The sequence below is a fragment of the Stenella coeruleoalba genome (genome assembly GCF_951394435.1).
Source record: "Stenella coeruleoalba genome assembly, chromosome: 4".
Classification (NCBI taxonomy): domain Eukaryota; kingdom Metazoa; phylum Chordata; class Mammalia; order Artiodactyla; family Delphinidae; genus Stenella; species Stenella coeruleoalba.
In genome coordinates, this window is record NC_137149.1 from 9107850 (window position 1) to 9120327 (window position 12478).

At 33.6% G+C, this 12478-nt stretch overlaps 1 protein-coding gene across 1 annotated transcript in view; it reads left to right on the forward strand.

Annotated features, from left to right (window-relative positions):
• The window catches only part of LOC307185561 (uncharacterized protein), a 189224-nt gene that overhangs the window by 64126 nt on the left and 112620 nt on the right, over nucleotides 1-12478 (forward strand). Inside the window, exon 2 of the mRNA XM_079919855.1 lies at nucleotides 1608-1687. Coding sequence (XP_079775981.1) covers nucleotides 1608-1687 — 80 coding nt within the window. The remainder of the gene's footprint in view (nucleotides 1-1607; nucleotides 1688-12478) is intronic.

Genomic DNA, 12478 nt, shown 5'->3' on the forward strand with positions numbered 1-12478 from the left:
GATATAGAAATGAAATAATATAGAAATGAAAATGAGGGGAAAACCCTAAATCTACTTTACTTGTGTTTATTTTAAGGTAAATTATTCACAGCCTTCTTTTTTTTTTTTTAACACTAACAGTGGAAGACTTCCCACAACTTATAATTGTCCTGACTTAGAAGTTGGGACTCACTGAGTAAGACATTGGCCAAATCTGTTTGAAAAATAGATTTGGGGTATATAAGCATCACCACAGGTTGTTTTGAAGGCAGATTATTTTGGAAAATATTTTGTTAAACTTTGGTTTTTAAATGTCTAACACTCTCCTCTACATAAATTTTTAGTTTTAATATACTAACATGCTTTATAAATTGCCAAGAGATATAATTTGCAGCTTCCCAAACATATTCAACCATATAACTCCTCTACCATCACCATCACTATTTTTCCCTAGAATATTTTGCAGAACAAGTACTCTGGAATGTAATTTTGGAAATGATGCAAGGTTTCCTGAAGACTCTTCTGATTCTAAAATATTCAGCATTGTTAATGGCTTCTATAAGCACATGATGAAGGTTTTATAATTGTTTATTGATCAGAAAAGAAAATCCTGCCTTAAGACAGAATGTATCTGTTCTGCTGTTTGTCTTTAGAATGGCTCTGTGTGATAAGCTAGTTTTATCATATATAGAGAATGGAAGTAATTTAGAATTCTGAAAAAGTATGCTTGGTAAACCCCAAAAGGAAGCATTTAACTCAGTAATTCTAGGTTTCCAGTCAAGTGAATACTTTTGAACTAATGGTTTGTTCTTCTATTTTCTATTGCCATACTTTCTTCTCAAAACATGACTTTAAAATTTTAGTTGCATGTGATATAAGGGGTTACATATCTTCTCTATGAGAATTTTTCCCAATCTAATACTAAGTAGTGATATTTTTATCTATTTTTCAAAGTGCATTTATTAAAATAGGAAAAAATTTTAACTTCTGTTTCTGATGAGTTCATCTTAGATGGTAGTAAAAGGAATGCCCACACCAACCTAGGCACAGATACATTCCAACAGAACAATGTTTATTATTATTTCAATTTGGAAATGAAAAACATACTAAATATATTAATACTGGGATGCCAGTATGTTTCAGTAATGGATTGTTACAATTAGAATTAATTTTATACCAGGTAGAGTTTTCTGGTTATAAAAACCTTTTGATATTTTAGAATTACTTTACATCTTTAAGCATTGTGAAAATTTTGAATAGAAACCTTAATTTACACAGACATACACGACACACACAGGCAGCCACACGGTCTGCTCCTCCGAGTAAATAAGCCAAAGAGAAGTCGGTTTGGGCTTCTGTCCAGGTAATAGCATCTGGGGGTATCAACCAGTGGGGGCAGTGCCTTAGTCTGACAGACAGGAGAGGACAACCTGTAAGAGGGCTGAGCGCTGGTTAGGAGACAGAGCAGCTATGGAGTGCAGCATGTAAATTTTGATGGCAAAAATCAATCTAACTCTGCCACTGCACAGCCAGCTCCTGAAAAATGTGGTACCAGTAGCAGAAAAGTTATACTCCAAGTCATGAAATTAATTAACGTAACATTGTTAATATATCATTGTTTTCCACAGATCTCAGTTCTAAGGAACATTGCAGTCAAGCCTGAGTATCTCTTGCCTTTGGATCAAGAAATCAAGAATAAAAGATGCAGGTGTGTGTTTACAATTTTACCTTTTCCTTTTGCACCCAAGTGTAGGCCAGAGTTTATTTGTTAAGGTCTGGTATTGAGTACTCAATCTGGCCTATGTAGATGGATTAAAGAAGAGTGACATAAGCTGCTTCACCTATTACGGATTCCTTCAGCCAATGAATGAACCTTCTAGAATAATTTATTTATTCAGTTAAAGAATCTGTCATTTCTGCCAAATAAGTTCATGCATTTTGTTTACTGTCAGTATTTCATGAGTGTTTGATCGTTTGCTTGATATTTATGCTGGTATGTGCCTTTGTTTGAGCAACAAATTCCATGGAACTTTTCTAGTTAGCTCTCTGGGTCTGGTATTTCAATAGATTATATTTTATTCTGTGCTCCTGGGAGCTGATATTTACAAGATCTGAGGCCTAGATAGAAATGATTTTTGTGGAAGAACCCTGAAATCTGGGTCCCCTTTTAACATCTGTGGGAGGACTTAAATTTATAAAGACTCGTTTGTTTCTTTTTAAGGAGACAGTAGCTGTAAATGTTTTTCAAAGTAGTAAACATTTAAAATATACTTTTTAGATGTTTGTACTACTAACAAATATGTAGAAATATTATGAATAACATATATAATCTGTATTTTACATTAATGTAGCAAAATTATATATTCAGACAATACTTTCAAAATTGCTAATTTTAATTCAATGTTACGTGATCTGTTTTTACATATAATATTCAAAATAACTACATTTTTTGTGCTCCTTGTTTATATTTACTTTCTTCTCACAGATTTTGATACTTTAAACAGAGATGTAACTCTTAAATATAAATTCTTTTTGTTACCATTTTTTAAAAAATATAAATAAGAAAATTAATTTTAGGCTTGCTTTCAACCTTAGATTTCCCCTTGCTGGTTATATTGATTAAGAGATATTATTACATTTAAAGGATTCTGAAAAGTTTTCTAAATTGAGAGTTGAATTGGTCATAATTACACATACACAGAAGATTCTATGAAAAGGCAATTGTATAATGATGGGCTGAGACTAATGGCTAAAGCTACAGTTAATGACATTTACCCCAGGGTTTTAATGTAACATAAAAGCAATCTAGGGAAAATTGTTGCTATTCTAAATAGGAACCAACATATGGGGAGATTTGATCTGGGTTAAAAGGAAGAAAAATAAATTGAAAGGGAAAAACTGAGGTAGAGGAGAGTTCAAGCGTTCAGTATTTGATTTAATCCCATATTCAGTTCCATATGTTCATTTGAGAGGATCACAGAGAGCCAACAATACAAAATACCATTTTTTTCCCCTAATCACTTAGGCATGGTTTTCAAAGCACAAGCTACTTTCCCACCAATTTGAATCAGAATACTGGCATTTATTTCTTCAGAAATCTCTGCCATCCTGTAATAATTGAATATTTAGAAAATAACTTTGTTCTAACCAGTGGAGCCATTAAAGACTTTTATGAAACTCTTCAACCTCAAAGAACTTATACTCTTCCTAGGTAATTTGGACTTGTTTTAAATATTTAAAGGAAGATGAGTATTACTGTTTACTAGAGAAAATGCAAAGTGATTTAAGTCAATGTTTTTAATGTCCAGTGAGTATAAAATAATGGTTAAACATTTTAACTATGGCCGTTCTGATCTGTGTGAGCTGGTACCTCATGGTAGTTTTGATTTGCATTTCTCTAATAATTAGCAATGATGAGTGTCTTTTCATGTGCCTCTTGGCCATCTGTATTTCTTCTTTGGAGAAATGTCTATTTAGGTCTTCTGCCCATTTTTCTATTGGGTTGTTTATTTGTTTGGTATTGAATTGTAGGAGCTGTTTGTATATTTTGGAAATTAAGCCCTGTCGGTCACATAATATTTTCTCCCAGTCCATAGGATGTCTTTTCATTTTGTTTATGGTTTCCTTTGCTGTACAAAAGCTTATAAGTTTGATTGAGTCCCATTTGTTTATTTTTGCTTTTATTTCTATTGCCTTGGGAGACTGACCTAAGAAAACATTGGTATGATTTATGTTAGAGAATGTTTTGCCTGTGTCCTCTTCTAGGGATTTTATGGTATCTTATGTTTAAATCTTTAAGCCGTTTTGTGTTTATTTTTGTGTAGGGTGTGGAGAAAAGGGAACCCTCTTGCACTGTTGGTGGGAATGTAAATTGGTGAAGCCACTATGGAAAACAGTATGGAGGTTCCTCAAAAAACTAAAAATAGAGTTGCCATATGATCCAGTAACCCACTCCTGGGCATATACCCAGACAAAACGATAATTCAAAAAGATACTTGCACCCCTATTTCATAGCAGCAGTATTTACAGTAGCCAAGACATGGAAACAATCTAAATGTCCATCAACAGATGAATGGATAAATAAGATGTGGTATATAGATACAAAAGAATATTACTCAACCATAAAAAAGAATTTTTTAAGGTACTGTACTGTAAGATTAAAAATGTTGTCTTTATTTTTTGTGTTTGTTTTTTATGCATTATTTGTGTAAAAAGTATTATAAACCTATTACAGTACAGTACTATATAGCCTATTTGTTAGTTGGGTACCTAGGCTAACTTTTTTGGACTTACAAACAAATTGGAATTAACGAATGCAGTCTCAGGATGGAACTCATTTGTATGTAGGGACTTACTGGTGTGTGTGTGTGTCTGTGTGTGTGTATAAAACTGAGACACTTTGCTGTACAGCAGAAATTAAACATAACATTGTAAATCAACAATATTTCAATAAAATTTTTAAAAATAAAAAATAAAATAATGGTTAAACAGATGCTAATATAGGTGAGTAGGTATGAATTCCCTTTTTCTTGACCGTGATGATTTTAATTAAATATTTTCCATTATAAGAAAATCAACAAGGCAGCTCATGCTGAGGGCTTAAAAAAAACAAGGGAAGATTATATATGAGGATCAAGCAGGGGATCTAATGAAAACTTTAATATATATTTCCTTAGTTCATTTGTTTATTGCTTTATTAAAGAGTATTATAGGAATAATGGAATACTTCTGGGTGTGTTATTTACAGAGACATTTCTATTTACTGAAGAAGCATAAAGAGGAATACCCAGATTTTCCAATAATACATATAATATCACGAGGTTAGGACAGAAGCACGGTTTTCTTTTCAAACTGGCTTGATGTTCCCATTTTTACCGCACCACTCATTAATGACGATTGCTCACTTCTTCTGTGCCCAACTTAGCATTATGGTAGACTCCATTAGTTTAAAACTTACCAGAAAATATCAGGTGGACATATGTGTTGGCAGCTGTGCTGGACACTGTGGGAGGTCCAGACACAGAAAGATTTCCTGTGGTCATGGAGTTGGTAAATCAAGGTAAAGAGACAAGACTGAAAAATGATTGAAAGAACACAGGCTGAAAATTAGAAAAAAAGCGTTGTTCTAACTCAGAGTTCCCCTAAGATTTCTTGGCTTTACTTTTTTTTCTTTCATTTATAAAATAATTGGCTCAAACCATATAGCTTTAAGGTGATTTCTAACTCTAGAGTAAAATGATGGCATACATTTTAAAATAAATCATAAAACTCATATGCCCTGAATGTACAAAAAATGTACACAGTAGTTTCTCTTGAAAGAGAAAAACTAATATTGAGTGCCTTCTATGTTTCAAGTATAAGTTAGACGTTTTCACTTATATCATGAGCTATCCATAAGAACCCTAAGAGATAGTATTTTAAAACCTTGTGAAAATTTTTTTAAATGTCTTTTTCTGACTTAAGTCTAAATGGGTTATTGTTTTTTAAAGAATGAGATAAAAGTTTCTTGTCATGAAGAGACCTTTACAGAAGTTATTTTGCTATCCCTTCTATTTTCTACCTGAGACAGTGTTAAACAATTTCAAATATTACCTGCAGCCTTCTGCTTATAATGTTTCTTTTTTGTCCAAATGTCTAACTATTTAGGACACATGAGTGCTTTTCATAGCCAAACTCCATGACAGCTACTTGGGAATACTTAAGAGCAAGAAAGGTGATCTGACTTCTTTTATTACCCTCACTGAGGGAGAAAAGATGGGCCATAGTAATAAATATTCAGCACTTTTTCACCTTGTTCAAGGTACTAAGGCTTATTTTCCCATCTTCCCTGTTACCTATTAAAAATAATAAAATTGCAAGCAAGCACAATTATTGCACAAAGTTCTCATGAGTATTTCAATAATGATGACGTGCTGAAAAGGAATGGATAGAGTCTTACTGTATACGTGGCTTTAGAAACAATAATTAAAACTTACTAGTTCCATATTTTCAAAACAGGATTTATTGTAACATGGCAAATATTTAAAAAATCCTAATATGTTAGGGGTATTTCATTTTTTTACATAGATAAGTGTTAATATTCTTACACACCAACCAAGGTAGTTAAACTTAGTCACATCATGCTAGTATGTCTGAGGTTACAAACTGGAATCAAATGGAGAGATATAACAATCTCACTTTTCTCTTTTACTACAAGACTGATGCCTAAGAGTAAGATTTTTTTTTTTTTTCTTCCTGCGGTACACAGGCCTCTCACTGCTGTGGCCTCTCCCGTTGCGGAGCACAGGCTCCGGACGCGCAGGCTCAGTGGCCATGGCTCACTGCGCCCAGCCGCTCCGCGGCATGTGGGATCTTCTCGGACCGGGGCACAAACCCGTGTCCCCCGCATCGGCAGGCAGACTCTCAACCACTGCGCCACCAGGGAAGCCCAAGAGTAAGATTTTAATAAATGAGGAAGAAGAAGAAAGGAAAAGGACATGTATGTAGGCTTTTATAAAGTTTGTAAACAGTATAAAATATTTGCATGTAGAAATCTTTAAAATTCTTAAAATTCTTTTTTTTCTTAAAAAAATCATTTCATTGATACCTTACCATAAAAAATTTATTCAAATTATACCCATTTGAAGTGGTAAGATCACAGCTGGAGAACAGGTTACCCTGTAACATATCTATTTACAAAATCCATCATAAAAGCTTTTTTTTAATATTATATTACATATTTTCTTTTTTAAACTAGCATACAACACAAAGCTAAACTGAGTAGTAGCTTGCCTACTCCAAATTTTGGAAGAAATACTTCTTTTTGAAAACATCACGTACCCCATAAGAAAAGAAAGTCCCACAATCAGACATTTGCCACCCAGCTCACTCTGCAAGGCATCTTCCTTCAAATCCCTCCTCTCATACACAGGAGTTGTCATGTACACGCTGAGTTCTTACTTTCTTTTTCCTGAAAGCTAAAGCTTTAAATACTGCAATTGTATTTTACAGACCTACACTTACAACAAAAATGAACACAAGAATCACAACAACAACAAAAACCAATTGTTGTATAAAAAAAAAAAAAAAACACTGACAGCAAATTTCACATAATTTTAAAAATTCAAAAAAAACCTCTCTTTTATTTCATAGATTAAAAAAGGGGTTAATAAATGTCCAAAGCCTGTAAGTAAAATATATATGATCATTTCTGTTGATTTAATTTCAGAGCTCATCTAGCCCACCTCAACAAGCCACAGAGATGTTAGGAGACAGAGTGCTTACCCTATTATAGGGCAGTTCCTTGGCCGCTGCTTCTCCTCTTTAAAACAATAGCATCATTCAAATGAGAGAACTTCGCCAATATTTGATGAAAATTGAAATGAATACTTCATATACTTGTAATTAAACTTTCAAACTCTAACTACTAGAAACATGTCTACTTAAATTTGATCGTGTAATTAGATTACTTTAGCTCCAATTATAGGATAAAGAAGTGTGTGTGTGAGTATATGATTTTAAGTGTCAAATGCAATCTATACAATAGCGGTAATATAAAATACTAACAGAGTCATTTGTAGTGAGGTGGATGGACCTAGAGTCTGTCAAACAGAGTGAAGTAAGTCAGAAAGAGAAAAACAGATACCGTATGCTAACACATATATATGGAATCTAAAAAAAAAAAAAAAAAAAAAGGTTCTGAAGAACCTAGGGGCAGAACAGGAATAAAGACATGAAGACGCAGACATGGAGAATGGACTTGAGGACACGGGGAGGGGGAAGGGTAAGCGGGGACAAAGTGAGAGAGTGGCATGGACATATATACACTACCAAATGTAAAATAGCTAGCCAGTGGGAAGCAGCTGCATAGCACAGGGAGATCAGCTTGGTGCTTTGTGACCACGTAGAGGGGTGGGATAGGGAGGGTGGGAGGGAGTTGCAAGAGGGAAGGGATATGGGGATATATGTATGCATATATCTGATTCACTTTGTTATACAGCAGAAACTAACACAACATTGTAAAGCAATTATACTCCAATAAAGATGTTTAAAAAAAGAAAGGCAAAGAATTCAGTTTAGCTCTAATTTTAAAGAGCAAATAAAATCTTATCCTCTCCCGAAAACAAACAAAAACACTAATAGAGGAGAGATTAGGCACTAAGTGTCTATTATTGGGTTTGTGTGTGTTTGTCATAAATTTACAATAAGGGTTATGCATATAAAAAATTAGAATCATTTAAAAAATATTCTGTAGAATTATTTTCCTGATAATTTAAACTTCCATAGGCAAAGCAATTTTTAAAATGCATCACTTTTTTGATTAATAGCAAAAGTTACTTCACTGTAAATTGGGAAACAAGATAGTTGAATATGAATGTTTTATTTATTTAATTCAATAATCTACATATTTAAAATATTAAATAATATCTTGACATTAGGCATTGAATTAAAATTTTTTATTTGAAAGGTGAATATTTCTGTTAAATATAAATATTTGGCAGGGAAAATGCTTCAGATAAAGAAATGAAATATATTTGTAGATATTTGATTATAGAGGTACCAGAGCAATTTATACGAATTATTTATCATAATCAAAAAATGTTTTAATAAAGATGTCAGCTCCTCCACTTCATCTTAACAGCTTCAAGAGCATATCAGTTTCAAAGCCTAGTTGGAAGCCTTTAAAATCTAATACTAAGGAGAATGGGTAATTCAAGAAACAAATATTCCAAAGATGAGAGACTTTTAAATGCTCCCTTTATGTTCATTCTTTTCTCCCCAAGGATAGGCTCTTTACTTACTTTTAAAGTAAGACAGTGGTTATACTAACTCAGCTAGAAACTGATTAATATTTTGTTCTGCCCCTTCATCCTTGAAATTTTATTTTTTTAATTTTCTAGTCTCCTTCCATTATAACAATTGGAAAGGAGAAAGTACACATGGCTCTTTTGTGGACAACCACTTTGATAAATACTGTTGTAATTATCACTTGTGGCACAGGAATATGGCCTGGACATTCCACAAACATGTGGCCTCTATTTGGGAAGAGTCCTGCACTTCATCTATGGACATACAATGTAATATTAAGGAATGATAAATAAAGACCAGCATTCACCAAGACCATCATTCACCTGAGTTAAATTAAAAGTTTATATATATATATATATATATATATATATATATATATACCACTGTTTGACTCTGTATAGAACTGAATGAAGACCAGAATGATTGTTGTAATAAAACATATTGTTAAAGCACATTGTAAAATATGAATTTAACATTTCATATATTTCTATTTTCATAGTTTATGCACCCATGAAATCTCAGATTTCTCCCTTTAGAGATCTTTGTGTCAGTGACTAACATTATGTGGTTAGCCATACTCTAAATTGCTGTTGACTGCATATAATATAAATTAAGTTTTTTCCAGTTTTTAAGCATAAAGTTATGTTTTTAATTTTACACAGTTTTTATTATTATTATTATTTTTTTTTTTTTGCCGTACGCGGGCCTCTCACTGTTGTGGCCTCTCCTGTTGCGGAGCACAGGCTCTGGACGCGCAGGCTCAGTGGCCATGGCTCACGGGCCTAGCCACTCCATGGCATGTGGGATCTTCCTGGACCGAGGCACAAACCCGTGTCCCCTGCATCGGCAGGCGGACTCTCAACCACTGGGCCACCAGGGAAGCCCTATTTGTTTTTTATACATATTAGTTTATTTGGTTTTTCTATGTATTTGTTCCATTGTACCAGTTATTGGGTAGCTAAATCATTACATGTGGAAATACATTTTTTTTTTCAAAAACACATCAGTAACAAATGGTGGGTGGCTTTGGTAGAAATTAATTAAATGTGATCATCAGGAATATTTCTATTAAGCTGTAATTTTATATGGCAGTTGTCAAGCCTTATGGTACAAACATTTTAAGAAACATTGCATGGTGGGAAAGTCAGAAGGTGCTTTCCCAAAAATTACCTTGTGTGTGTATGTGTGTGAATATGCATGTGTATTTCTTCTTAATATAGTCCCTGAAAAAGTCTATAAAACAAACTAGAATAGCTAGAGGCTACTTAAATATAATAGTGTTTTAAAGTATGGTATCCTTTATGCATTCTAAATGACACACTAACGTAGCAATAGAAGTAATTAAAGAAAACATTATAAACTACAGTTTTCCAAATTTGAGAAAGCATAAGAGAATTATTTAACTGAATATTATAAGAGAAACAATACAGTGACATATTCTCAAAGGAAAATGCAATGACAGTAGAAAAAAATAGGTAAAATTTAACTTCAACTTCTGGAAAGCAGAGTTAGGAAATGTTTTAAAGGTAAATAATTATGGCTAGAAATGAAAATATCAGGGAGAAAATCCATAAAAGATAGTAAACTAATTCACATAGAGTCAGATGTTCTCAAAAGGATCTTAGAATATTATTTTGGGAAGATTTTTCTTTGAATCTGTTTGGCTAATCTAATCCAAGGGAAAATAACAGAGAAGTAAATAATTGGTATGAAAGATTGTAATAAGCACTATGAAATAAATCTATAGGAGAGAGTGAGATAGGAAATGCTAATGGTGGAGGAGGGTATAGTTAAATAATATGTTAAAAAAATATTCTCATTTATGTGGTAATATTTGAGCAGAGAGCTTAAGAAAGAGTTCTAAGAAAGAGTTCCTCATCATATCTGGGGGAAAGTTCTAGTCAAGGGAACAGCAGATGTAAAAGTCCCAAGTCAGCACAGACTTGGCATGGTTGAGAAATAGCAACCAGAGCAGAGTGGTTGGAATGGAATGAAAGGCAGAAAATAGTAAGATTTAAGGTCAGAAGATGAATAGATGAAGGGCATTTTGAGAAGCAGAAAAAGTTTTCCAGGGCATTGCAGGGCAGTGTGGGGAAAGAAAGGCTAATATAACATACATACATACACACAGGCAAAATACTAGAAGCTTTTCAAACAAAGAACTCTGGATTTTTCCAAATTAAGAGGGCAGAGAGTCGGAGCAAAGGAGACTAAGTAGGAGCAACTAATGAGGTTGGAAGAGAAACTAAGTGAAGAAAAGTATTTTAAGGGGGGAGAATCTCATCACCTGTGTGAAATGCACTTAATAAATCCAGGAAGATAAGGGCAAAAAGTGAACATTTAACAAAATGGATGTCACTGGTGCCTTTAACATGAACAGATGGTGGGGTAGAAAGTAAGAACAAAGCCTGAATACACAGGATTCAAACCACAATAACAAAAAAGGAATTAGAGACACATTTCAGCAATTCTATTCTAAGAATTTTGTTGTAAAAAGAAGCAAATAAATAGGGTGATAACTGGAGGACAGGTACAGTGAGAGGTGGACTTTTGGAAAATGAGAAATATTACAGCATGTATGATGACAATAGAAATAATCTAGTAGAGAGGAGAAAAATGATGCAAGAGGTATAAGAAAGAGATGAGACAACTATTCAAGTGAGCTTCTGAATAAGTAGAAGGAGTAGACATGGTCATGGGTACAAGTGGAGGGTTTGGTACTAGATTGGAACATACATGGTTCATCCAAAATAAATCGGTAAATTCATTCATTCAACATACTTACCAGGTGCTAGTGCCATTATTTTATAGGAAAATGAGGATATGAAAACGAATAAAGTAGTGTTTTCATCATGGGGATTAAAGTTGCATTGTGGAGCTAGGAGTGAGCATAATCCATTTTAATAAATTTTACTTTTAAAAAGATTCAAAGTCCAATGCTATCATTAGGAGAAAATGTGTACCTTCCAAGAGAATGAGTGAATACTGTTGAAAGCTTTTAAAAAGATTTCACAGAAAATGGTGATAAATATAAGCCCAGGTTTCAATGATGACTAAATTAGAATGAAAGATGGAGAAAGACTATCTTAAGCACAAGACATAGTAAATTCAAAGTTGCTACAGGTTTAACGGATCTGTAAATAACATGGATGGTTTATAGTACATGTATGGTAGGTGAGCAGGACAGGCCAGGGGTGGTCACATTCAGGATTTTGTATACCATGCTTAAAATGAATTTCATTCTGTGGTCTTTGAGCTGGAATATGTGGGAGGTTAAGGATGCCTGTTACATTTCTTAGCTGGATGACTAGCTGGGTGAAAATTAAGTACTAATATAGAGATTGCCAGAAAAGAATGTTAGAGTATAGGTATAAATTCAGATTGTACATACTGTGTTCTGGATGCCTGTTCAAATTCCTTCCTGTTGAGAAGCATATCTAGGTGAATATATCTAAAGGAAATCACAGATACACATTTGGGACTCAGATCAGATGTATACAATCAAGAGGAGGGACTGATGCTTAATTGGGTCCCATTTGTTTATTTTTGTTTTTATTTTCATTACTCTGGGAGGCGGGTCAAAAAGTATCTTGCTGTGATTTATATCAAAGAGTGTTCTGCCTATGTTTTCCACTAAGAGTTTTATAGTGTCTGGCCTTACACTTAGGTCTTTAATCCATTTTGAGTTTATTTTGTGTATGGTATTAGGGAG